General features: G+C 50.4%; 12 protein-coding genes across 12 annotated transcripts; 7 read left to right on the top strand and 5 right to left on the bottom strand.

Moving 5' to 3' along the window:
* Positions 1 to 2,861: 2,861 nt before the first annotated feature.
* On the bottom strand, positions 2,862 to 3,278 carry M438DRAFT_283151 (uncharacterized protein; the record flags this gene model as incomplete). The annotated part of the gene is made up of 1 exon (XM_029901360.1): positions 2,862 to 3,278. The coding sequence occupies one exon, from the start codon at positions 3,276 to 3,278 to the stop codon at positions 2,862 to 2,864; it is 417 nt and encodes a 138-aa protein (XP_029755907.1).
* A 39-nt stretch (positions 3,279 to 3,317) lies between these two features.
* Positions 3,318 to 4,128, top strand: M438DRAFT_141393 (uncharacterized protein). Its single transcript, XM_029898888.1, has 2 exons — positions 3,318 to 3,838; positions 3,962 to 4,128. Exons 1-2 carry the CDS (start codon positions 3,511 to 3,513, stop codon positions 4,033 to 4,035), a joined length of 402 nt encoding a protein of 133 aa, XP_029755906.1. The 5' UTR covers positions 3,318 to 3,510; the 3' UTR covers positions 4,036 to 4,128.
* Positions 4,129 to 4,709: 581 nt separating this feature from the next.
* On the top strand, positions 4,710 to 5,842 carry M438DRAFT_141410 (uncharacterized protein). The gene has a single exon (XM_029898889.1). It carries the CDS (start codon positions 4,973 to 4,975, stop codon positions 5,705 to 5,707), a length of 735 nt encoding a protein of 244 aa, XP_029755905.1. The 5' UTR covers positions 4,710 to 4,972; the 3' UTR covers positions 5,708 to 5,842.
* Positions 5,843 to 6,538: 696 nt separating this feature from the next.
* On the top strand, positions 6,539 to 7,217 carry M438DRAFT_339504 (uncharacterized protein; the record flags this gene model as incomplete). Its single annotated transcript, XM_029904223.1, has 3 exons — positions 6,539 to 6,794; positions 6,852 to 6,960; positions 7,022 to 7,217. The coding sequence occupies 3 exons, from the start codon at positions 6,539 to 6,541 to the stop codon at positions 7,215 to 7,217; spliced, it is 561 nt and encodes a 186-aa protein (XP_029755904.1).
* A 415-nt stretch (positions 7,218 to 7,632) lies between these two features.
* On the top strand, positions 7,633 to 9,420 carry M438DRAFT_283017 (FAD/NAD(P)-binding domain-containing protein; the record flags this gene model as incomplete). The annotated part of the gene is made up of 2 exons (XM_029901347.1): positions 7,633 to 7,684; positions 7,742 to 9,420. 2 exons carry the CDS (start codon positions 7,633 to 7,635, stop codon positions 9,418 to 9,420), a joined length of 1,731 nt encoding a protein of 576 aa, XP_029755903.1.
* A 626-nt stretch (positions 9,421 to 10,046) lies between these two features.
* On the bottom strand, positions 10,047 to 11,863 carry M438DRAFT_349439 (FabD/lysophospholipase-like protein). Its single transcript, XM_029906399.1, has one exon. The coding sequence runs from the start codon at positions 11,648 to 11,650 to the stop codon at positions 10,460 to 10,462; it is 1,191 nt and encodes a 396-aa protein (XP_029755902.1). The 5' UTR covers positions 11,651 to 11,863; the 3' UTR covers positions 10,047 to 10,459.
* A 175-nt stretch (positions 11,864 to 12,038) lies between these two features.
* M438DRAFT_349438 (glutamate dehydrogenase) lies at positions 12,039 to 13,721 on the bottom strand. Its single transcript, XM_029906398.1, has 3 exons — positions 13,642 to 13,721; positions 13,293 to 13,568; positions 12,039 to 13,237 (listed from the first exon to the last, which is right to left on the bottom strand). The coding sequence occupies exons 1-3, from the start codon at positions 13,685 to 13,687 to the stop codon at positions 12,186 to 12,188; spliced, it is 1,374 nt and encodes a 457-aa protein (XP_029755901.1). The 5' UTR covers positions 13,688 to 13,721; the 3' UTR covers positions 12,039 to 12,185.
* A 782-nt stretch (positions 13,722 to 14,503) lies between these two features.
* On the bottom strand, positions 14,504 to 15,451 carry M438DRAFT_283107 (Aldo/keto reductase; the record flags this gene model as incomplete). Its single annotated transcript, XM_029901357.1, has 3 exons — positions 14,504 to 14,529; positions 14,604 to 15,309; positions 15,377 to 15,451. 3 exons carry the CDS (start codon positions 15,449 to 15,451, stop codon positions 14,504 to 14,506), a joined length of 807 nt encoding a protein of 268 aa, XP_029755900.1.
* A 700-nt stretch (positions 15,452 to 16,151) lies between these two features.
* M438DRAFT_141332 (uncharacterized protein) lies at positions 16,152 to 17,237 on the top strand. The gene is made up of 2 exons (XM_029898887.1): positions 16,152 to 16,267; positions 16,336 to 17,237. The coding sequence occupies exon 2, from the start codon at positions 16,337 to 16,339 to the stop codon at positions 17,156 to 17,158; it is 822 nt and encodes a 273-aa protein (XP_029755899.1). The 5' UTR covers positions 16,152 to 16,267; position 16,336; the 3' UTR covers positions 17,159 to 17,237.
* Positions 17,238 to 18,338: 1,101 nt separating this feature from the next.
* Positions 18,339 to 20,270, top strand: M438DRAFT_236841 (mediator complex, subunit Med5; the record flags this gene model as incomplete). Its single annotated transcript, XM_029899470.1, has 1 exon — positions 18,339 to 20,270. A coding segment is annotated over one exon (1,932 nt), but the record flags the coding sequence as incomplete, so codon positions are not given.
* A 473-nt stretch (positions 20,271 to 20,743) lies between these two features.
* M438DRAFT_141318 (uncharacterized protein) lies at positions 20,744 to 21,526 on the top strand. The gene has a single exon (XM_029898886.1). The coding sequence runs from the start codon at positions 20,847 to 20,849 to the stop codon at positions 21,477 to 21,479; it is 633 nt and encodes a 210-aa protein (XP_029755897.1). The 5' UTR covers positions 20,744 to 20,846; the 3' UTR covers positions 21,480 to 21,526.
* A 602-nt stretch (positions 21,527 to 22,128) lies between these two features.
* M438DRAFT_409247 (uncharacterized protein) lies at positions 22,129 to 24,560 on the bottom strand (the record flags this gene model as incomplete). Its single annotated transcript, XM_029910003.1, has 5 exons — positions 24,104 to 24,560; positions 23,499 to 23,842; positions 23,242 to 23,425; positions 22,840 to 23,181; positions 22,129 to 22,782 (listed from the first exon to the last, which is right to left on the bottom strand). The coding sequence occupies exons 1-5, from the start codon at positions 24,194 to 24,196 to the stop codon at positions 22,129 to 22,131; spliced, it is 1,617 nt and encodes a 538-aa protein (XP_029755896.1). The 5' UTR covers positions 24,197 to 24,560.
* Positions 24,561 to 25,709: the final 1,149 nt, after the last annotated feature.

Genomic DNA, 25,709 nt, shown 5'->3' with positions numbered 1-25,709 from the left:
CTCGAGTCGTGATTCGTCGATGGCGACACTGGTTGTCGAGACCTTTTGTGGCTTGTTCAAAGGCCGTTATGCGACGGCAGACGGCGAGAGCGGCAAGCGTAGTGGGAAAAGGTGAGGAGAAGGTTGTCCTCGGAGACCCCCTTGGATAGCCCTGCCGTTCGCGTAAACCTACATTTTCTACTGTTCCAAGATCTGTCTCTGCCCAACGGGTGTGGGTTTGGTTGTGCAAAGTGTTCCTGCATTGCGATGTGCTTATCGTGTCTGGTAGGGAAGAGGGATGATCTGGAACCTCTTTGACCCTGAAAGAAAGATCTGAAGCTGAACCAAGCCTTTGTGCTGCGAACGTTGAGACGAGAAGATCCAGGGTTGTGATTAAATGAGATCTTCTCCATCGGACTCTTTATCGGTGCTCACCGCCAGTCGCGGAATGAGTCGACGAAAGTAACTGTACCAAGGCAAGTATGCGTTTCAAAAAACAGTAATGAGGCTCGTGACTTGTGATTCGCAATAGCAGACGCTCTTTCTACGATGCTGGCGAAAAGCAACTTGACGTAGTTGTTTGCCCGCACAACCGAGCCGCGCGCGTCTTGAGATTAGGAGGGGCTGCTGTCAAAGGTCCCTAATCATTTCGATAGCCTTCTTCTCTGTTACTTCTCTCAAAATTCAAAGCTGTCAGAATGTCTCTGGTTCGAGATCTCAAGTGAGACAAGCAGAAGATTGCCAATCTTTTGGCGTCCATCGATCGCGGACATCTTTGTCGCCCGCTACCGGATCAGCATCCCGCGGTTTCGGAGATCTGTAAAGTGATGTGTAGGATGAGTGAGCTATGGCCATTGGTTTTACGGACCGTTTTGATGAAAGAGTGGCAGAGTGTTGTGCAAGAGGTGGCTGGCTGGAGGAGAAATATTGTCGATGCTTTTTGCGGGAGCGGACAGAGTTTGCTCCAAACTTCGAGGAGTCACAAGTAATGTCTCCGGGCTCCGAGGGCTCGGCTGAGATTTGACTTTCTGATGTGCTGGCAGTGTTTGGGTGTCGTCAAGGCTCGAGAAGAAAAGAAATGAATCCATCATTTTCTCTGACAGCAGAATTCTGTTGAGTTCTGTGAAAGGAATGCCTTGTAAGCAGTATTGGAAGGAGTGTTGGTTTAGCAGCTCCTCATTGGTTGAATCTGCTTGTATTGCAAGGGCAACAAGAAAAAGCCCCCCACGTCGTCGGTACTCTCGATATAGCAAGCACCAGAGCTATGGCATCAACGGTAGCTAGACGGCTGTGTGGGGTGTGCAAACCCCCGTTCTCCACAGAAAAGGGACCCAGAAAGCCGCTCCAAGCGAAATCCTTCGCGGCTTGCCAGCAAAGTCGTGCTCAGCCTGATCCGTCTACCGGCATGACACTGCCAAAACTTCACCGAAAAGTCGTTGGATGAGAAAAAAGCTCTGACTGCACGGTGGTTTGCAAAACACATCAAAGGGATGTTCACGATCTGCTGAAGTAGAAAAGGATGAGGAAAACTGCCCCTTAGTAACCACACCCGGGCACGGCAGCGGTACCGTACCCGTCCAGCACAAAAGGCATGATGAGGCATCACTCACTTGGGACTCGGGCTCGTGCGACGCGAACCTCCCATCCCCAAAGCAGAGTCATTCGGCCCGTACGATGGCTTCCCGTCGAGCACAGTCGCGGAGTCGCCGACGTCCACCACAGCCTCCTGGATAATTGACTTTCCCTGGCAGTTTATGACTGTGTCTTTTGCGGAGAGCGGCAGCCAGCGACACCAACGCGGAGAGTGACGCCTACGTTGGCGAAGGCCCCGACTCATGAAATTAAGAGCTTCGACAACCAGGTAAACATGTTTGACGATGCCGAAACCTTTTTTACATGACAAAGAAAAAAATTCTGCTTTCTTGATGAGGGGTGACAACGGCAAAGCCCCTTTCGTGTGTGGCGCTGGGCCTGGAATAGTTGTTACTTGGGAAATCATCAACTCCCCAGCCCTGTAGATTTTCGGTTGGTTGATTAGATGATACACGCTGCACTCAAGTCGTGGAAAAGCTACCACAGCCGTATAATTGCTACAGTACGGCAAGCGCGGACTTGGAGGGTCCAGTGAAACATCGTTGAATTGGCATTGTGGGAACTGGTTTGTTGCTGGGGAGGTACACCAGCGGCAAATTCATGTACTAGTCAAGGTACATTGGTACATTGCTCCACGTGCGGGGTTCGTTGGTCGATTGGGGTGAACAAGGAGCACAAGGAAGGAGAAACAGACTGGCTGTGCAATGTAGGGCGTGAATTTTCTAGGGCGTGCAACAGGGAAAACGAAACAATTTGGCAAAGGAGATGAGGGTCTTGTATGATCATGAAGTGATGATGAAATTTGTGTGATAGATTTGCGATACATGTAGAGAAGGAGATGATGTGGTATGATAGAAGAAAAACAATGTCCATCCATCTTGATATTCTTGGAAATTGAAAACAAGTTAAGCAAAGGGTATCCTCTTCGAAAATGCAACCGATGTAATGATAAGTGTTTGATGACAAGCGAATGCATCCTGTGATCCATGAAATTCCTCCCTTTCCTACATCCCATGACCGCCGATGCAAGTAAATCAAATGCGCCTTTATAGTCCGATGTTTTGACTTTTTTTGTGGTACAACAATGCAAGGAAACGAGAGTCCGAAATGGTTGTCGCTGAGTAGAATGTGAAAGCAAATACAGCGGTAGAGATACCGGTAATAGTTCGTTGAGTCGTACAGAGAGATGTTGAAGATGGAGTGTGTTGTCGAGATGAGAGTAGTAAGGTTTTCGTAAAAGCGTCGTAAAGAAGGCAGGATCAATGCTCAAGCCGTTGAGTGGAAGAGCATCAGTGGCTGCTCAATGAACGCCTCTTCATCTCACGCGTCTGATCGAAAGCGCTGACGTATGTTTGAAGCTCAGTGCGTGCTTGCTCTGAGATGATGTTGCTTGATTGGCTGCCTGCCGAGGACGACAATGAGCTTCGTGATGATGAGGGTGACAGAGCACGGCGAGGTGATGATGATTCGGCGAAAGCGGTTGACATGGTTGTAGGCTTGAAGCTGAAAGCCTCGGGAAGTTGGAAGCCAGCTGAGGTGGTAGGAAAGTAGGAGCGAGAGCTTGACTCGAGAGTAGGTGAGAATGGTGATGAAGGGGTTGATGAGCCAGCCTTCTCAAGGTCGGCCAGGCGGCAAGCTTGTGAGCAGTAGAGGCCTTCGCTAGTCTGCTTGTCGCAGGCGAGGCAGAAGTCGAGGAAGCAGTCCATGGTGGATGGTTGTATGGAAGTGTGTTGATGAATGGACCGAGGTGAATGTGGGAGGGTGTTTCTCTCTTATGTATACGAAGAGATTATCAAGGTAGGACGTTGATGGCTATGAGCAATGTGGGAAATGAATCATATAAAAACGCCCGGACCTTATGGCGTGAGTAAGATGTGATGTGAGTCAGACCGGATCGAAGATGCAAGAAGCTGCTAAGGCGTCGAAGCTTGTCACAGAATGTTTCGATATGAGGTGCGATTGCGAGACAAGTTCAGAAAAAGGTGGAAGGAGCTGGAGAATGGGGGCTTCGAGGTTGATGATATAGTAGCGAGCACGAGTGGAGAGGAGGAAATGGCAACATATAGCATCTTCAGGCACACCACCTGGCGTACCCACGCCATGATCAGCAGATACATTGGCAACTGGGGCTGTTGTGCATGCACCCTGCTGGCCTTTCCCGCTCTTGCGCTCTCGACCCTCACCTGCATGCGCCAGAGGAAAGCCACTCCGAAACCTTCAGCGTGGGGGTTTCGGACGCGGACTTTTGGCAGGATTCGTTGTTCGGGTAGGATTAACAACGTTTTCCTCTCTTTGTACTCGTCCGTCCATTCAACTATCGAACCCTCTTCCTTTGTCAAATCACTCCCCTCTGGCTTTCGACAGTCAGTTGCTAATTCGCAGTCACCAGAGCGATGCCGCATGCAATTTCTTGTAGGCATCATCGCTTCGGCCGTGATCGGCAAACGTTTCTTGCTTGCGTGATGTCCGTTTCCCTCCGTACATTTTCATGTATCCTTGTCTTGGCTCCTATCGAGGGATGGCGTGGGTGCGTGCTTGACAGAGTTTTTTAGCGTGAAAATCATCCGGAGCGCCTTGTCATGCGCGAATAGAAGCAACATTCCGCTTGGGGACGGTTGGCCTGCAGCCCAGCTGCTCTGCTCACGAGGCATGAATGGCACTGGAATGATGAGCAATTCAATGAAATTTAGTTCCTCAATCGTCGCTCACTGTGCAAAAAGTGTGAACAATTGTCTTGTGTTTGTTGATCTCACTTCGGGTTTCGGCCGGCGCCAGCCTAACCGAAGGGATCTTCTAGTGTTGGGTTGTGACTTGGCTGTTGCCTTCACCACTTCGTCGTCGTCGTCATACTGCTTGCATCCCTGCCACTTCTGACTTCTGACATTGATTGAGTCCATCTCAGTGGCTTCGAAACCACCTTGATACGACAAACTCAACACCAGCCAATGGTACAATTGTGCACCAGCTGCTATGCATCGATTCTCCGCTCTTACGTTGCTTCGGTTTCAAGTGCCTGCTGCATGCAGATGCAAAAAGCTCGCTCCAAGCGATGTGCATTGAAACCGACCGGTAGCAACTGCCTTGCTTACTGCTGCTCACTCGTTCTGTCTTGAAGCTTGAAGCTGCTTTCACTCCGGGTCTTGGTTTGTAGACCCCGATTCAAGGGTCTCGCGGAGAGGCATTTGCAGACAACGTCTGTTGCCAATGCAGTCTCCATTTGATTGAGACGCCAAATGCCTCGTCGGCCGCCGACTGAGGCGAGTGGAGCTGCTGCAGACCCCAGACGCGCAGTGTGCTTACTAGGTAAGAGGGGTTCTTACGGTACCTCGCTTGCCCTGCCTAATCAAGTGCCAATGAGGCTGGAGAGCAACCCCCACGCCTTCAGGTGCGCATATTCTGTATGCCAAATTTGACTCCATCATCTATCCCCAGCAAGATCCTCGATATATGGCGCAAGAACTATTGTTATCAAGGCCACCAGGTGGTCAAAGACCCGTCACATCACAAGGATTTGCAATTCACGCTTCTGGTTCAAGCACAGCTTACAAAACAACTGCCAGGCATTGCATGCGGCAATTGCGCTGCATGGACAGCATTAGCAGCAGCATCAATGCTTCATGACGTCCGTGTACTGTGCCTCTTCCCAGCACAGTGGCACGTTTGGAGAAAATGCACTCCAATGCTTTGGCCTCATACCGATCCTCAGGAAGACTTTCTGCAAGTCTCCAAGTCGACCCAAGAATTGTGCGACGGGAGTGACTGGCAGGATCGCTCCAAAGAGCACGCACGCGCTGTCGTCTTACGGCATAGGCGATCAAGCGAGGCTGTGGCGCCTATCACCCGTCCACTCTCTCGCTCTTTCAGTATGCGCCGAGGTCACGTCCAAGGAAATTGCGCCTGTGGCTGGTATCTCGACTTTCAAGCAGCCAATGATCGTTCGCATCGTGCTGTGGTATTTCCACTTGGGTTGGTTCCTGCTGGCGCTAGCAGCTGTCAAGAGTATCGCCGGTCCGAGCCCTCGCCCTTTGTTGCTGATCTATCTTGGGTCGTGATCATAGCACGTCAGTATATCAATCATCAAAGTAGAGCCATGCCATGGCACTATCAACTAGGGCCATGTGTTTCCGTCATATAGGCGGGATTGACTCCATGATAGCAACAAGTCGCTATCATACAAGACGCCAACTCCATCTCTCTCAATCTCTCCTACGCTAGAGAGATACTGTATAGGACTACTATACAACACGGCTATCACGGGCCTCGTTGGCGGGAAGCACGACATTATTGGAATTCCGTTATCGTCGGCCGCGTGGCGCTTAAAGTCGACCCCTCTTTTCATATATCATGATGCAGTTGTAAAATTGCTTATCGCTATGCTTAAAGGACAGGCTGTGCATACTGGTGAATGGATAGATTAAAAACGCGGGATAACAGCCGCGTTCGGTGTCTCATGGCTGATAGCGACAATAGAAGGATTAGGCGACGGCAAGCGCAGCTGATAAGAATGTATTTTGCCCCATACCATGCAGTGCTATCATTTGGAGTGGTATGCATCAGGGCAGTAAAATCACTGGATGAAGTTGGGCATTGCATGAGACTCCACTTATTTTTGCGATCGTCCATCAAGGTGAGTTGCTCGCAACCAAAGTGGCCAGTGCTGTGAAGGACTGTCGGCAATCAGCAGCAGCTTGTCCCAGTCCTTTTCCGATCACTCTCCTCTCTCTCTAAACAACACACGAAATGGACCTCCTCCTCCTCAGCATAGGTAGTGAAACTTGCCATATTTCTCGTTGACGATTGCCGTTGTTCACTCGTCGGCAGCCCACGGCTAGCTCAAAGCCAACATCGACGTCATCGGCATTATCGGGGTCTACCTATAAAAAATCTTGTACAATGCGGTGAAAGGTGATATGGTGTCTCCCTCAAAAGCACGATCTTGTACTCACAAACTTGTCAAATCAACGTCATGGCATCTTCAAACATCCAGCCAGGCACAGTTGAGCCTCCCATCGGCATCGAGCGATTGACCAACACACAGTGGGAGAAGCCGGAGTACAAGCTGCCTCTTCCATCGCTTCAATTCCTCTTCCACCTCGAATGTGATATGGAGTCTTTCCATCACATTGGAAAGGGCCCCCACGGTGACAGGTCCACTGTGATATTCAAAGGTGGTCGTTTTGAAGGGCCCAAGCTGAGAGGCGAGATCCTTCCCGGCGGTGGTGGTGAGCAATGTAGCTTTTTGCGCCAATCTATTCATTCATCTAACCAATTATTGTTAGACTGGGAGACTGTGCAGGATCACGATGGAGACCAGCAAACCGCCCATTTGGATACCAGATACAACTTGAAGACACATGACGGTGCAATGCTCTATCTGCGTACAACAGGGTAAGTACTACCCATCGCGAATAACGCTAGAAGGAAACCCCGCAACTGACGTCGCGTGTAGAACGAGGACAGGCAAAAAGGAGGTCCTTGAGAAATTGGGAGAAGGAAACATCGGTCCTGATCAGTTCAGAATGCGACTGCATCTGACCTTCGAGACTGGTGATGAAAGATACACTTGGCTCAACTCGGGTGTGTTCATGGCGAGCTCCGGACGTGTTGGCGACATGGTCATCTACGACGCATACCAAGTTCTTTGAAGCTCACCAAAATTTCTCTCCCAAACACTGTAACAATCAATGTCATCCATTTATTTTCCATTTCTCTCCTGTCAAAAATATCATGCGATCGAATTCGGAGGATATATTGAAGTTAATCTTACGAGCTAATGCCCGATCAGCGATAGCCGCCGATGGACCCCAGATTTTTTGTCGTGATCTATGACGACGCTGTCTCCCATTTCCTTGTGTTCATCGAGGTCATGATGTGATTTTTTCCTTTGTCGATAGCTCACCCATACATCACTGCTGCCATCGCCCTCTGCTTCCTTTTCGTCGTCGCGTGAATATCACTGGCATCTTTGGAAGCGACGAAAAAGTAATTGACATGCCAGACTCGGTGAAGCCTCTATTGACAAGTCAACCCTCTCAGACGCGTTACGATATGGGTAAACAGATGGAGAACCAGAAGAGGAAGAAGGTGTTGGTTGTGGGTGCTGGAGCTGCAGGTAAGTGATGACTGGTTGAATTGGAGCTTGAAGAGCAGCATTGACGCGTTGCAACAGGCATGTCTTGCGCCCACCACCTCGCAGAGCACCCGGAGAAGTTCGATGTTACCCTCATCGATGCTGTCGACTACTGTGGTGGTCAGGCCTACAGTATCCCTATCGACAAGAACAGGTATGGTGCCAGCTGGTTGAACCAGGGTGTTCAAGGAGGCTCCTACATCTTCCATCACACCATGACCATGTTTGCCCGCCAGGGACACCACGCCGATCCTGTCAAGCTTCAGGTCGCATTCGGCAAGGACGAGCAGTTCTGGACCAACGTTTACTCGACAATGATGCTCAAGAAGCACGAGAAAGAGGTCAGACGCTTCTACTACATGATCAAGATGATTCGCTGGTTCGAGGTCTTCTTCGCCCTCGTCCCCATTAAGTACGTGGTCAAGCTGTTCATGTTCTCAGAGGAGTTTGCAAACGTCGTTGCACTTCCCATGGTCGCCCTCTTCTTGGGTACCGGCAACTACGCCCCTGAGGTCCCCAGTATGGTTTTGGAGAGACTGTGCACAAGTCCCACCTACGGCATGTGGTACCCCCCAGACAAGGCCAGCGTAGCCAGCAATCTGCCCCCCATGGTCGTCTTCCCCAACTTCAGTGAATTCTACGGCGACTGGAAGACCAGTCTGGAGAAGAAGGGCGTCAACATCCGCCTCTCCACCGAAATCACCCAAGTCGTCCGCAGAAACAAGGATGGTGTTGCCGTCAAGTTGATCAAGAGAACACCCGCCTCGGATGGCCACACGCAAGATTCCGCCTGGGTCCCCAACACAGTTGAAGGCCACAATGGCGACCCCGACGCCCAAGAATTCGAAGAACACTACGACGAAATCGTCCTCTGCACTCTCACAGACACCTCCAAGCGCATCCTCAAACCCGTAGCCACCTGGCGCGAAAACAAAGTCTTGGGCTCCGCAAAATTCGCAAACGACATCACCGTCACCCATTCGGATGCGGATTACATGCGCAAACACTACGAAATGGAATTCAACGAAGAACAAGCCTGCAAAGAGCTGAATGGCGCCGATCAGTCCGAGCGCCTGGACTACGCACGCAAAAACTTCAAACCAATGTACCTGATCAAAATGTACCCCAAAGACCTGACAAAGCTCGAAATGTCCTTCAACTGCAGCAACTACCAATCCCAATTCCCACCGGACACTCCTCTGGACAATGCAGTTTTCCAAACCATTTTCCTGAACAAAGATCGCGATTCTCACCTTTGGTCCATTGATGAAATCGACGAATCCAAGATTATCAGAAAGGATTGGTGGCATCAGTTGTGTCATTCTTTCACGCATTATCTATTCGTCGTTCCTTGGATGTGGGCGTTGAATGGAAAAAACCACACCCGTTTCGCCGCTGCGTGGACGATGGTGAATGCACACGAGGTGGCATGTATTTCCGGCATCGCCGCCGCCGTTGACCTGGGCGCAGCTTACCCTGAGGATTTGGAGAGGGATAGGTTCGCTTTGCTCGCGTTTAGATTGTACTACCTCCTCACGTATGGAAAGTGGTATAGCAGAAAGCACAAGAGTAAGAACGGCAAGGAAAGCTATTCTACTGGATTGTATGGGTCTGTATATCAAGGTCCTGGTGTGGCTTCTGAGGAACGCACGTGTTGGAAGAAGGAAGTTGAGAATGGACGCTCGTTGGAGGATTTCAGTATGGCCAAGTCTGATTAGAGGGGTGGAAGGTGTGTGTGTGTTTAGATATCAGTGTCGTCCGATATGTATGACAATAATCTAGAGAAACGAGATGTTTCAAACACACTGCTCCTTAGTTGTATTACATAGCATCTGTTGTTCAGTGGTCATTGGTTTTTAGTTTTCGCAAATGCATCGTCGCCTTCCGAATCGATCTAATCAGTACTGTGCCATTCCATCCCTACTGTTCCCGATTACTAAAAACAACATACCTTGATGGTCGATCTACATGACAGGGTGACACCCTCATCAACCCATGTCAAAAGCAATAACGACGACACCACCACATTGCATTAACTAATCGTACACGCCTTGATCTTAACATACATCTCAACCCCCCATTCTACATTCCTAAAATAACAGCTTATAGTCTAGTGCCACAACTCCATCAGTCTCACACAAAATGGGGCATGTATATCTAAACAGTACTGGTTTTTCAACGACCGACATCAAAACATCCCTTCACAGTAGTTCAAAAATCAAAATTTCCAAAAAGAACCTTGAAGCAAAACCAGCTAAAGAGAAAAGGCAGATTTGGCAAAAACAGCAGGAGTGATGATCGTGTTGCAAAGTGGGCCGAAAACCAACAAAGCAAGATTGCCATGTTGAAGGGAGGGTATGGTATGGTGTCAAACCCGATTCCCTGGAAAATGGGCAGGTGTTGGTTTGGAAAGGAAAGGGTCGTTTTGGGTGGTTTACTGTACAAAGCAGAGTAGGTGTTCTTGGGATGAGGAAGGGTAGTGCCGTCTGGAGAAATGCAAGTGATAAGATGTTCTTGGAGAATATAAGTGTATGTGGTTATATGTATGGTGCGGTGCGGGTGGTCAATCATTCACGAAAATGGCCGTGGGAGTTTGCAGAACAGTGGGTTTACAGAAGAGGCGGAATTTGCCTGTGTTTGAAAAGGCTTGCAGATTGTTCCTCGTCTTTTGCATGGGAAACCAAAGAGGGTAGAAGTCTGCCTCTCTCTCTCTCTCGACCCCGTCGTGTCTCCTGTCCCCATCACCAGCATCATCATTCACACATCTCCCTCCTCCTCCCCAGCATTTCCAGTAATCTCCAACGCCCTGAGAAACTCATCGAGATCTTTCGGATCCGTCAAAGCCAACACACCACCACCTTTAACATCCACCCCTTTCATCCCAACCTCCTTGCCCACCAAATTCCTCCCCACCTTACCCGGCCCTATCCCGATCCATCTTTTCACTTTTTCCTCCTGATGCAAATACTGAATACTCTGATGCCACAGAACAGGCTCGGCAGCAGATCTAGCCAATAAATCTTTGATGTCTTCCGCAGAGGAAAAAGGCAAAGCCGTGACGTTTGAAATACAAGGAAGTGTGCTGGGGGGAGAAAACGTTATACTGCCAGGATCGCTGAGCAGTTTCTTCATCAAATCCACTGCTGGTAACATGAGGGGAGAATGAAATGGCGAGTCCGCTTTCAAGCGCACTGCGCGAGGATCATGAGAGTCGAAATGACGGATATGATCGAGTACTTTTCCCACATGCGAGATATCTCCACTCAACACGAATTGGGTTTTTGAATTTACGTTTGCGATGACGCATTGCAAGTGTTTGTTCTGGGACAGATGACGGGTGATTGCTTGAAGTGTTTCATCTCGTTGCAAGGGTTCGCAGACCAGTGCTATCATGCCCATTTCTGAATTTGAAGAGGCGGAACATTTGGCCATGGTTTCTCCTCTGCGACGCACCATTTTCAGCGCCGAGGCGAATTGGAGGTTTCCTGCTGCTACCAGGGCGGCGAATTCGCCTAGTGAATGGCCTAGTGTCACGTCTACTGTGTTTTTCGTGTCGAAGCCGAATTCCTTCTCCAGTACGCGGAGGATGAGGATGCTGGTGGCCATGATGGCGGGTTGGGCGTTTTGAGTGGCGGTGAGTTCGGCATTGGTGCCTTGAGAGATCAAGTGGGTGAGCGAGGGCGAGATGTTGAGGGTGTGGTCGATTTCCTCCAGTAGAGGTTTTACGGTCTTTGGGAAAGATTCGAGCCAGGGGTCTATCATGCCGACGCGTTGGACACCTTGGCCGGGGAAGAAGAGGGCGGTTTTCGGACGGGTGCGGGAGGTGGATGTGTATAGTCGTATTGATGAAGGATGTGGGTGTAGTCGGTCGGTTCGTGTCGTGTATGTCTTCCATGATCTTGCTCCTCCTCTTGCGACGTCCTCGAGGCGTCCTGATGTAGCTCTCATGATAGGCGCCTTGTTTGCGTTGTGGATGTTCTGGATAGCGAGCTTGTTATGCGCATTTCCTTTCGACTATGCTGTGCGGTGTTTTGAGATGCCAGGCGACCGAGTTGAACAGGTGGTAATTCGATATACAGCTTGGTGACAGGACAGTAAACAAGAATGACGAGCCGAGGTTACTGTCATGATATGCTGAAGCGCCTGTCCGCGGCTCCGAGAGCTTTCCCCACGTGGAGCTCCAACTGGCCTCTGGCGGCCACCTGCGGCTTTATTCACCAGCATCTCCTATATATCACCTCACTAATCCCCAGCTCTGGACTACTGCACTCTCCCATCACTCATAGTACAGTAAGTCACATCTCACGTCTCAAGGAAGTCAAATCAAGGTAGGTCATTTCATAACAAAAAGGGATATCATAACATTTCGTTTCTTAACTAAATCATCATCCAAATCAAGAGGCATGATGCGCAAGAGGAGGTATCAAAGGGGAATCTTTTTTCGTATCAGGGACAAGGCACAGGCAGATGCATCATGATGCATTTACCACCAGTCACCCTGGTCGTGCATGGCCTGGGCAACCTTCTTGAAGCCAGCGATGTTGGAGCCAGCAACCAGCGAAGGGAACTCTCCCTCGGCGGGGGTGACGTACTCCTTGGCAGTCTCGAGTCCGTTCTCGAAGCAGTTCTTCATGATCTGCTTGAGCTTCTCGTCGACCTCCTCGCTGGTCCACTTCAGGCGCTGAGAGTTCTGTGCCATCTCGAGACCAGAGACTGCGACACCACCGGCGTTGGCGGCCTTTCCGGGTGCGTACCAGATGGCAGAACCCTTCTTCTCCTTTCTTGAGGCCTCGAAGATGTCGATGGCCTCCTGGGTGCAACCCATGTTGGATCCCTCGGCGATGAACTTGGCACCCTGCGAGATGAGAGCCTCGGCCTCGTCGGCGGAGACCTCGTTCTGGGTGGCCGAGGGAAGGGCAACATCGACGTTGCCGCAGTGCTTCCAGGGGCGGGCACCCTCAATGTACTTCAACTGGCTGCTGTACTCGGAGCTGGAGCTGAGCTCGGTGAGAGCCTTGCGCTTGAGCTTGAGGTCGGCAATGATGTCGATGATCTCGGGGGTGAATCCCTTGTCGCTGGTGGCGATGATGGCGCCCTTGGAGTCGGAGAGGGAGATGACGGTACCGCCGAGCTCGATGACCTTGAGGGCGGCGTATTGAGCGACGTTGCCGGAACCGGAGATGGCGACACGCTTGCCAGAGAAGGACTCCTTGCCGCCGGAGGCGTACTTGATCATGTGCTCGACGTAGTAGACGAGACCGTAACCGGTGGCCTCGGGACGGATGAGGGAACCACCCCAGCTGCCACCCTTTCCGGTGAGGATACCCTCCCACTGGTTGCGGATCGACTTGTAGGCACCAAACATGTAACCGACCTCACGGCCACCAACACCAATGTCACCGGCGGGAACATCAGTGTCGGCACCAATGTGTCTGCTCAACTCCTTCATGAAGGCGTAGCAGAAGCGACGGATCTCGTTGTCGGACTTGCCCTTGGGGTCGAAGTCGGCACCACCCTTACCACCACCCATGTTCACTGGAAGCGACTGTTAGCCACTGGATCTTGTGGTGATATTCAAGAATCAACTTACGGCCAGTAAGAGCATTCTTGAAGATTTGCTCGAAACCCAAGAACTTCAGGATGGAAAGGTTGACAGTGGGGTGGAGACGGAGACCACCCTTGTAAGGACCGAGAGCGGAGTTGTACTGGACACGGTAACCGCGGTTGACCTGGACCTCGTTCTTGTCGTTCTCCCAGACGACACGGAATTGGATGATGCGCTCGGGGATGGCGGCAATCTGGAGAGCACGCTTGTACTCGGGGTTCTTCTCAAAGAGGGAGGAGTTCTCAAGGGTCGAGGCAAGCTCTGTAATCTTCTAGTCAGCTCCAATCACCTTTGTGGAAAAAGCAGTCGCAATGCTTGGGTAGGTGATACACACCCTTGTAGGCCTGCTCGAACTCGGGCTCGGAGGGAAGGTTCGACATTTTGTATGGTATGTGTATAGGATTAAGAGGTGAGATAGAGAGAGTGAGGAGTAAGAGAGTTGAAGAAGCAAGAAAGGAAACTCGAGGGAAGAAGGTCTCTAGATAAAGCTCTGGACGATATGGGCGGCCGGGACAGGTTGGGAAAAGTAATACCGTACCGTCAAAGAGTGCCCCACGCAGGGCGACGGCGAAAAAGCAGCCGTGGACTGTGCGTCACCAAGCAGCAGGCAGAAGTCGAACCCTGGCGACCGACAAGCACCAGACGACAACGGCATCGCTCTCTTTCCTGCCACGGCTCGAGCGCTTCGCGTTGAGCAACTGTCGTTCACATGGCTAGCGCTGCACAGGGTAAACTTTCACCACCAAATTTGCCCACTCGTGTCGTCCGATGTCGGCCTCAGAAGGAGGGGCAGCTCTGTCCGTCGTAACTCCGAGGAATCTCGCACCACTACAGTACGGAAGTGGGTGCCACTACTATCCCAGTGGCTTGAAGGAATTGCACACAATCAGATACCGGATACTGCGACAAACATTGAATCTTGCTCGACCTTGTTGGCGGTGTTGATAGTTCAAGCAGATGGATTTTGGATTAGCTTTGTTTATTCGGTCGAGATGCCTCGGTCACGTAAAAGCCGGAGTTTAACAGAGAAGCTTCCCCCACAGATTCGAGATCTGCCACGTGAGTTTACCCATCCGGGCGGCTTGGCTGCCGGCGCGCTGCGTAATTGAAATCGAGTAACCGCGACACCTCAACAACTGATAAGCCTACTCCTCCTCCCAGATAGCAACCCTCCGGTCGCGGTCTTCAGCGGGGATTTACGGGGCATCGGTAGGATCCCAGTCTGGAGAGACACAGGCAAGTTAGCATGTTTATCTCGGCAATTCACCTTTCCAAATCATTCTTCCTTTGACTCACCTGTCACCAGATACTCGTCTAGCGCATCCATCTTCTTCATATCCTCCGCCGAGATCTCGAACCCGCCAATGTCACCGTTCTGAGCAATGCGCTCCTTCTTCACACTCTTGGGCAATGGCACATAGCCATGTTGGACCGACCAGCGAACCAACAGTTGGCCGGGGTTACACTCGTACTTCTTGCTGAGCTCCACAATGACAGGATGCTTCATACGAAGAGCGCGTGCCAGAGGAGCATATGCTTCAACCATGATATCGTTCTTCTGGCAGAAAGAGGTAATGTCGGTGCGCGTGTTGAACGGGTGCACCTCGATCTGGTTGACCGCTGGAGGGATGCGCGGCTTCGAGTCGAGGAGCTCCTGCAGGTGCTGCACGCCGTAGTTGCTCACACCTCCAATCTTGATCTCGCCGTCCATGATGGCGTCTTCAACAGCACGCCAGCTCTCCAAACGAGCCTTCTTGCCTCCGTACGGGCTGTGTAGGAGGAAGAGGTCGATGTATCCGAGGCCACACTCTTGAACGCTCTTTTTGATGCTCTTCCTGGCAGTGTTGTAGTCGCTGTTGCTCGCCAGCTTGGATGTGTAGTGAATGTCCTCACGGCTGAGGCTCGAGGTGTTGCTCGGCGATTTCAGGAATTCAGTGATGGCATTTCCGACTTGACGTTCATTATGGTACATCTGAGCGCTATCGACAGCAAGGTAGCCGGCCTATTCGTGACATGTGTATCAGCTTTATTGTGTTGAGTGATGATCCCAGAATGGATTGTAATCTGACCTCCAGAGCCCATCTCGTAGCTTTGGTCGTCTCATTACCCGACGTCAGGTAAACACCAAGGTGGATTTGTGGCATGGTCAAGCCATTGTTAAGCTGCGACTCAGCGTGAGCTCATGCCGCGAGTTGAATTGAAGATCAAGAAACATGCCTTGACGCGGCTAGCAAAATTGTATGTTTTCTGCGACATGGTATCGTGTTTTGTGAAGTATTCGTGATGGTGAAACACAAGCTATGGTGATGATCGTTTTGTCATGGGAGAGGGCAGCTCTTCAAGTTTCGCTTTCGCGCCGAAAGAGCCGCATCGTGTAAATGACGTGTTTGATCGCATTGCTATTTTGGTGATTTCGCACGCATGTCATGATGTGTGCCTCCTTCTTGTGAGGCATGGATCTTCTGTGAGGATTCGAGCTGCTCTTTCTACAGCCTAATCGACTGCACTTTTGCCTGGCCTCACACTTTCCCTCGGAGCCTCACGTTCAGTAATCGCATCGGATCTCGTACATGATGAATTGCAGCGAGCACTGGCCTTGCCAAGGACGCCACTGAGATGCAGATGGAGACGGCAGGGTCTTTCGTGGGCCTCAATTGAAGGCACCGGGGTAAAATCCATCATCGCGCATGGCTGTTTTGATTTGGTCGCCTTCTTTCTTCTGACCATGCCATGGCGCCACTCTTGTCTCTACTAAAAGACAAGAACCGTTCGTGAACCTCGTAGCCGGGTCCTCTGACTTTGCCAGCTCTGTCGCAGTCGTCAGGACATATCATCGGACCCCGCTATCAGCTAACGTACGGTACCGTTGTTCTTCCTGTAGGGTTCGGCTCGCCCTAGAACCAGCTTACCTGCGGAAAAGGGTATTTATAAAGACCGAGCACTGCCCGCAATTTTCTCATGTACGTTGATCCAAACACCGCTTTCTACTTTCCACCATGCCCATGCATGTAATGACAGACGGCGACAGCATGTCTTACAACGGCAACTACGGGAACTCGGGCTCTCGCTTCGAGCAGCGAGACCAGCAGCAACAACCACAGCAGCCAGGAACACAGCAAAACCGTCAACAGCCTCAGGACCCACCGCTCACCACCTCGCCCAACTTCGACATCCTCGACTGGCATCCGGCTTATGAGTCGTGTCAGAGATACTTTCTTGACCATGCTCAGCATGAAGCCGGTACACAGGCATTGTGTGCCTTGATCAACATTCGACTGCCTTTCCAATGGCTTCAAAATCCCGTAACATCATCAAATTCTTCACAAATGCCAGGAGCTAGTCCTGGTGCAGGAGGCCCATCATTCAATTTCAATCAGTGGTCACGACCGAATTCTTCCGCCACGGGCCGTAGCTCTCAACCCACATCCGCTTTCGTGTCACTTGTTCCTTATATCAGACGCCTGGTCATCACTGGCTTCGATAAGCCTGGTATCCTCCATGGCTTCTTCGGCGACGCATACCAAGCCGGCATCACCCCCATGCAAGACTGCGAACGCCGCAACTACCTCTTCGCAGCCAAGCACGGCGGCTGGCGAACCTGCAAAAAGCAATACGACATGAATGCCGAAGAAACAGTTCCTTTCCTGAAGCCCTTGCAAAGCATTCGCGACGAGGAATTGGATGCCGCCGAGAAGAGCTGGAGCTCATGGTTGGCAATGGAAGATTGGATGATTGGGCCCCGTGCGCCTCATGAAGATTCATCACAGGATCAATCTAGTCAACGATCTAGACCTTGGGAGCGAGCAGGGGGGATGTCGGGCTATGATGCTGGATTGCCAGATGGCATTTGAGGATCTGGAGAGTGCTATTCTGCTTTTTACTATATACCCAGTGCGGAATCATCATAGCGATCATTTTTGATTTTGTTCGGGTTCATCATTTCTGTTTCCATTCCCTACGTAGGCCTCTCCGGGTGATTCACATCGACTGCATATGGAAGTGAAGTAAGTTACTCGAGGACTTGATTTCTACTTCGCTCCTGCTGTATGCGACCGTGCACGACAGCGCCTGCCCTGCCAAGACAAATCCATGCCTGCCTCCAAACTTCCGACCATCGAACCACTCCGTCGTCTCATCAACATTGCCATCGACTATTAATGACTGTCGCATTGTATAATCTTTTCCCATTCCTATAGGCTGCCAAGGAGAGTGGACTTTGGTCCGGCTTTTCACTCGATGGAGCCCTCATCATCAACAACATCGGCATCAGCCATTCACGCAGTCGAGCAATGGACGACTTTGATCAAAACCTGCTTTGGCCATCGCATACGTGCTAAGCAACTGGGCAAGCCATTTTCTGAGCTGTGGAGCACAACCCCGGTTCCTGGACCTCTTCTGGCAAGCATCATCTTCAGATCTGGAGCCTCTGGTGTTGATCCTCTCATATCCGAATACTTGGAGCAGATCCTACGCGTTACTACTATCGATACAAGTAATGTACTTGTCGCTTTGCTTGCTCATTCTCGTTATGCCCTCAAGAAAAAGGCTGGATCTGGTTCGGATACGCCTATGAGCCATGCCTTTTTCGAACACGTTCTCTCCTTACTTATCCGCCTCGTCGCTGCTGGTGAACGACCCAAGACTGCGCGCGAAGCTCGCTCTGTTGTAAGAGCGCTAGGCGAATGTCTTACCGCATGCCGTGCTCATGAGATGGTGCTTCTCATGCAAAGTGTCGATGGAATGCAGAGTCCAGACCCTCAAGTCGTTACGTCTTTTGAGACCCTCGCCACGCTGGCCATCGCTCTGTTGAACAACCCAACTGTCAAGGTCGATATATCTAATGCATGGCCTCAAAGCTCAAAGGAGAAGCTTGCCTCTGCCTGTAACGACTTTGCAGAACTTATTACTCCGTGGTCACATACTCAGATCGGCGCAAGACTACAAATGCTTGCGAAAGCACCACCGATCACTACTGGCAAACCCGAGTTCAGCACCGCAGATATTGCTTCCGCTGTCAATGATCTCCAGATTGTCAACTCACGAGTCGGCCTATACGCTTACCTGAACGCGGCCCTGTGTGCCAGGCCGTTGACAGACGACATGTCGCTATTCAACCATCTTCACGCCAAATATCAAAACGACACGCAGTCTTTGGTTTCGGATTTGACTACTGCCTCTTTCGATGTACTTGCGAACGCCCTACAGCAACGTCGATCACCAAACCACATCCTCTGTTATCGCTCCTTCATTGCCAACAAGTTGCCTATGCTGATAGCGACTCTATCTGGATCTTTCCCGCCGATGACTGCTCAGATTGCTATCCAGATGGCGTTGGGCAGAATTGACGTTCACCCGTTCCCGCCATTGTCCACAGACGACGACAAGACCAACAACGAGACACTCAAGAAAAGTCGGCAAGAATTTGTGCAAGCCTGCATCCTGTTCCAACTTGGCAACGAGCAGGCCTTCTACTCTGTCATGGGTGAGCCACCTGCTCCGGTCTCTCCGCGTGTGATTAGGTACAATAGACAGTCTTTGGCCCAGCAGTGTTTTGCCAATGTACACCGTGTCGAGGAACTAGCTCGCGAGCTTGAGAGTATGAATGGTAATGCAGGGGCAATTGCGGGTGCCTTGGTCGACACAGTGCAGCACTTTTACTCTTCGAAGGACACAATGTCTTTGCGAACACTTTGCAACATCCTCTCCCGTCGTCTGCCTTTGATGGACATCATTCTTCAATACTCGCAGCCTGCCGATTTGCTTTCCCCGCTGTGCAGCTTACTCAATGAATGGACACACGACGAAGATCAGAGTGAATTTCAACCACCTTATGAGGAGTTCGCTTCGGTCTTGTTGCTCATACTGGCAACGATGCATCGATACGAGCTGACAGAATCTGAAATTGGATCGTTCGCTTCCGATTCGTTCATCATCAAGCTTCTCAACAACTTTTCCACCAGCATGCCTGTCAGCGCGCTTGATCATGATCAGCACAAGCAATTCACAAAGTGGGTTCAAGGCTTGTACGCGACCGATGAGCAAGGCGAAACGAGCGGTATCAGCGATGAGACCATGTCGCACTGTCCACCTCAGTCATTCTATTTACTTGTGCCAACGCTGTTCGAGCAGAGTGTTCAGGCATGCAAGCTTCTTGTCCTCAACATGAACACCTTGAAAGGCGGACTTGAGTTTTTATTGGAACCGTTCCTGCTCCCTTCGCTCATCTGTGGACTGAGTTGGGTCACGAAGCACTCATGGGAGGACCATGGTGACACTGAGATCCTGCTTCAGATGCTCCGAAAGCTACTTCAGCCAGATTCAATCTCCGGAGATGCTCAAGCAATGCATCAAACCATACTTGGAATGATCGCACGACCGCTGGCTATGTCTTTGCAGGCTCTACAGCGGAGACAGCCAAAGCGCAAGGACGTCGTTCCTCTGATTGATGTTCTAGGACCCTATGTCGAAAGCCAAAGATCGGGTAAGTGCAGTGCTGCCGAGATCAATGAGTGGTCAACTACGGCGGACGGTGGCTTGCGCGCCGTTGTTCGCAACACCATTCGCGGTCTAGTCCGATGGTCGTCTCAGGCTAGCATCAATTCCTTGCCTTACAACTACACTCACAAAACCATGATCGCCACTCTTGAGATTCTTGGCGCAGACGAAGTTCTGGCTGTTATATTGGATGAGCTGAAGTCTCAAACACTAAACGGATCAGGCTCGGCAGCACTCGAGATTGCCACCACTATCGTCTGTGCACCTTTGCCAGTGCCTGCGCTTTCTCAGGCCAATGCTCTCATGCAGTTCGATCAGAGTGCGCCTGCACCTGTTAATCAACGACGCACGCTACGTCAAGCTCTGCAGGCGCAACTTGGTGAACCCAAAGCGCTGTTGATTATGGACACTGAGCGTGTTGAAGCATTAGTGAGGCTTGGCCGACGTGTTGAAGCACAGCTTGTTATTCCACCACAGATGAGCATGCCCATGACGAACCTCGACCTACACGATATGAGCATGACAAGCGCAGACATGCAAATGGCAAGCGCAGATATCCAAATCACAAGTGCCGATGGCTCAACAACCGATCCCACTACCGCCGATCAAGACTTCACAGCAGCCATGGACCAGTCGCTTCAGATGGATACTTCCAACGTCAACGACCCTAATGCCATGTCGCTTGATCTTTCCAACAACCTCTTCTCTGGTCAAGACATGAATTTTGATCTGACTGGTGCCTCGCAGCAACACGGTACCGGACAGATGAGCAACGAGGACGACATCTTTGCTGGTCTTGAGATGGACCTAGGTGGTGACGACTTTGATTTCTCCTAGTCTGAGAATGGAAGTCTATTCGAGGCTATCAGTAGACAATTATTGGAGGCTCTCAGTGGAGAAAGCGAGAGCTCGAAAAACTCATTGCATTTTGACAAGGATGTTTGGGGTGGTGCTGGTGGTCAGCAAACGTCCCATCAAAGATTCGCTGAACTTCTTGCCCTCACTGAACCTACCGAGTCTGACAAAAACTTCACGACTTACAGCATGCACATTGGAGATGGAGCTGGCGATGGGAACGATGAGCCTGGTCAAGCGGACGAACCCGAGCAGGATGCAAGCACTTCCGAAATCTCTTCGGAGCAGCCTGACAATGACACCCATTCTGTGTCATCGGACAGCCATTCTGATGAGTATGAGGCAGGTCTCGAAAATCTTGATCCTGACCAGCCCGTCCAGTCCACCGAGTCGGGCGAAAATACTACGGACCAGCCGGAAGCACAAGACGATAGAGCAAGATTTGAGCGTACTTTGATGGAGGCTGAGATCGCCCGACTTGAAGCAAATATGTCCCGACGTCGACAGATTGAATCCGACCTGGCTGGCTCGACAGACTCCGATTCCGAGTCACCAGCGGATGATCTGGAAACCATTGATGACAACGAAAATACGATCAGCCCATCCCCTCATTCATCAGACGGTGAAGATCTAGATGAAGAAAATCTTCCCCCTTCGGTCGCATCTCGCCGACATGTCGCTTCCGTAGTCGATCGAAACCGGAGGAGAGTGCAAGATCCATTTGATGGAGATGTCGTGAGTGATTCAAGCACCGACGAGGGGGAGAGGATGAAGGGCGAGCTTGTAAGTTCGGTCAGGAGAAGTGAAAGCAGTGACTGGTGATTTTCTCCTCAAACGTTCTTATCATCTCCACTGTCGCCATGTAGTTTCATTGCAATCACTATCGTTCATATCCCAATCACAAGCTCTGGAAGATCACTCCTTTACTTTCAAAACATGCGTTTGTCGCTCTTTCCCGCTTCGTGCATGTGTGTGGTTGTTGACATGTGCTTGTAAAACCTTGTGATTGATCAGCACGATTTGCATGCAAATGCTTTTCCTCTGAACAACATCAGGATATAGAATCGAATCACCGTAACTTGTACACAGTAGAGTGGTGAGGGAGAGTGCGACGCCGTTCAGACGAACCATTTCGTGAGGAGAATATTGTCCCTGAGGTGTGGGCTAGAGGAAGATTGAGTTGATCACATGTTGTTGTTTCTGTTCTCTGACTTCGGGAGCAGTGTCTTGTTGACGCTTTGCCCTTCTGTGAGAAAAGATCACCAGGCTTATGTGATGATGTAGAGCTTAGTTGTGACTTCTCCCTCTAGTTTTTCTCAAAAGCCGCGCTTGTCCAGCGCGTCATTTCCACAACAAGTACTTTTTCTCCTTTCCTTCGTTTTCATATCTTGGCCATTCAATCAATCGATTTTCCATGGTTTCATCGTGCAAAACGACCATCACCTATTTCCGCCCTGTCCAGTGATCAATCTCAACGGAGCCAATTCTTGGCCGACTTAAGCTCTCGAAGCGTCTTTTGGTCCAACTCTTCTCTGACGAGCTCCTCAATCCAGGATGGTAGACTGCCTGTTTGCTGGGACAGAATAGCTCTCAATTCCTTGACTGGCTTGGCCTTTACCATCTCCCGCAGTTCCTTCGTCTGTTGTGCGATTTGAGAGGGGAGATCTTGATTGGTAGGTGAAGTTGGGACTTCTTCCCCCTCTCCATCATCTTCTCCTTCATCTTCCTCTTCATCCGCATGAGATATCGTGTACTGGTTCTCTGGTGATGGTGGCTTCGGTTCAAGCTGTGTCATGGTGGAGAAATGCTCAAGTTGAGCTCCTGAACGTCGAAGTGGAGAAGAGGTCAGTTCGGGCTTCAGCTCAGATTGGGGCTCGACATCCTGCTCGCTGTCGGAGCCTGTGAGGTCAATGGTTGCAATCTCGCTTGCTCTCACAAGGCGTCTTCTCCTTCTGCTTTTTGTCCCTCTCAGATTGCCAATCGACGACAATCTCCTGTTCTCACCGTCTAGCTGCTTTTGGTCCTCGGTGACTGGCGAAAGTCTGTTCTCGATGGATGGTGGTGGAGTTTTCGATCTCAGGATCACTAATATAGTCGCAAAGTATGCGTACTGGACGGTGCGACTCTGACACTCATCCAGGTAGAGCACCTAGTCGAGAGCGGGTACCCATTCGTCACAAACGTATCTTCCAGGTGTATGCAGCGACCCAATGGGACCGCCACACTGATTGTAGACCCTTGAATAGTTCTCGAACAACTTGAACCAGATGCCCTTCTTTGAGCCGTCCGATTGATCGATCCATCCGATCAAGAGAGAATCCATCTCGTGCTTAAGTGATGACATAGGAAGAAAGAACAACAAAGCAGGTTCGACAAAAGACAGCTTGTTTTTGCTAAGGGCGCCGATGGACCTTCTGATCATCTGTACTTCGTGTACAGTAGGAGTGACACCATGCGACTTGCACAGTTTGTCGTAGAGACCCTTAACAAAGTCTTTGACCTCAACTTGAAGTTCTTGCGACATCTGCAGAACTTCGTCAGTCTTGTGAGCGGTACGTTTGACAAAGTAACATCATGGACTTACAGTCAATCTGGCAGTCAAGCTTTGTGTCCGAAGAGGGGCGGCGCGCGCAATTTGCGAAGAGCAAAGGTTGATGACATCGACAAGTTGATGTTCCAATGGCAAGGATACCCAATCGAGAGAGCTTCTGCCTGGGATCTGTGCTTGGAATTGTGACAAGAGAGTGGAGTTTGACGAGACGGGTTTGCTGATGGATGAAGTGTGTGCGAGCAAGGGATTGTTAATGGCCAGTGTACGGAGATGAAGACCTTAAGGCCCACTGTGGACAAATTTTGATGTCTTCAATAGATTCGAGCAAAAGGATGCGGTCGCTTTGGCCCGTGGCGACGCGGTGTTGGGTTCGTGGAAACACAACCGCAGAGCGAGGTGCGTGGAGGGAAGTGTTTGTTGATGGATGAAGTGCGGGCGAGTATGAATTGTTGATTATCAAGGCCCCGTGAGTGACAAGAGTAAACGGAGATGGGAACCGCAAGCTATAACGCTGATATCTTCGGATATGGCAAGAGTCGTTAAACGGGAACGGATCTGAGTACGAGATCTGCGATCGCTTTGGTCCGTGGCGGCGCGATCTTTCGGTTCTGCCGTCTTGCTTCGGACATCCGTCCTGCGGCACAAGATTAAGAGATGTTTGATGGCTGAAGCAAGGTGCTGATGGAAAAATCGAAGACGGGATGAGTGTGACGGGTGGTGATGGATGCAAAAGAGGGAGGGCGAGAAGAGAGGAAGGACAAACTGAATCGAGGATTCAGGGGAAGTACGATGAATGAATGACTCTCCGGCTTTCAAAATCTCTGAATTCATTCGGATTGTGCGCGTTTTCTACTTAATCATGACTTCTCCTTGCTCTCTTGCAGTTTCCTCTCACAGAAACTTCTGTCACCAGAGATTTGCCCATTCCGAGGTTATTTGCCTGGTCCCTCAATCTATCAGTAATCATGTCCCTCCCTCGCTCTCCCATTACGAAAATCCCATTCCATCCACTCTCCTTATCCCCATGCTTATCTCCCAGGCAAGCACGTTTCGTCCACCATGGATATGCAAGAGCTCCACATATCAAAAGAAGTTCTTGAGCACATCAAGATCATGATGCATCTTCTTATCCATCTCTTCTTCGGCAATCTTCTTGATCCAGAGGGGAAGATCGGCTGACCTCTCTGCCAGTATGGCTTGTATTTCATCAACTTTTTTGCTTTGGAGCATAGTGCGTAGTTCTTGTCCAGCGGGGGCGATTGGTGACTCGTGATTGACTTGCTCGAAGATCTTGGTGGGTGGGGGCTTGAGGTCGCGGCTGGCAGGGACGAGGCTGGACGAGAAAGTACTGGAGGGCAGAGTTGACGGTGGATGGAGTGGAGTGGAGTAACCTCTCAATCCACTCCACTCCAGTGGAGTCTTGGCTGGAGTGGAGTCCACTGGACTCCAGCACTGGAGTCTAGTGGACTCTAGCTATATAGGTCCCCTTAAGGGGTAATAACTACCGTTCGAGCCCCGGTCGTAGTGCCTAGTTCCTCTTTTTGCACTTGCTCAAATATCGTCTAATTCGTTGATTTCTGCAATAAAACTCTAGACTATAAGATAGTTACATGTTTGCAATGTTTGCTTCTATCATTTACGCATCCTCTAGTGCCGCTATAACGGCCTTAAAGGTCGCACCTAGGTTTGTTATAATGCTATGTCTCATCTAACTCTTAATGCATTAGGCCTCCTTAATAGCCTCGCCGGTTAGCTTACCCCTCTAAGGGGTGACTATGTTACCGTAGCTTAAAAAGACCCGCTCTAGCTCATTAGACATCGCCGGGATAGTAAAGAGATCTCGGGCCATTTTAGATAGCCTTAGATAGGTATGTTTAATGCGTGATTTCGACTAGAACTCGAGGGGGTAATAGACATTAGGGACCCTACCTTCGACATACTATCTAGCGTATTTATCGGTCTCGGGGGTGTTATTATTAGTGTCGTCCTTATCTAATGTAATGTTAGCGTCCATCCATGCGGTTGCTTAAATAGATCGGTCCTCCTCTTTATTATTAGTTAATGCCTCGAGTAGTAGTTAGGAATACCTAAGTAACTAGAATTCTCGCATAGCGACCTTAGATGCCTTAATCTAGTCTTGTCTTATCTTCTACTTTAATCTTAACTACTTCTAGGTGTATGTAGGGTGTAGTACGACCGCTGCAACATAGATAGGCGACTAATCGGTCATGTAGTAATATTCATTTAACTTTTTCTAGGCTAGGTTTATCCTAGTCGCTAACATGCGATATTCTAATGTCTACTCGGTTATTCCGGAGGAAGTTAGTATCGGAGGTAGAGGCAGTAGAGGAGGTAGTAGGGGTAGCATCGTAGCCTACGCCTAAGCTTGTTTTGCTTTAGCCGTCTTAATAGCCTTACGCATCGGTCGGTATATAGGTAGGTCGTCGTCGAGGTCGATAGTCTAAGACTATAATTAGGATTAGGAGTTAGCGACTACTATA

This window comes from Aureobasidium pullulans (assembly GCF_000721785.1).
Source record: "Aureobasidium pullulans EXF-150 unplaced genomic scaffold scaffold_30, whole genome shotgun sequence".
Taxonomy (NCBI): domain Eukaryota; kingdom Fungi; phylum Ascomycota; class Dothideomycetes; order Dothideales; family Saccotheciaceae; genus Aureobasidium; species Aureobasidium pullulans.
This window is presented reverse-complemented; position numbering and strand designations above follow the sequence as displayed.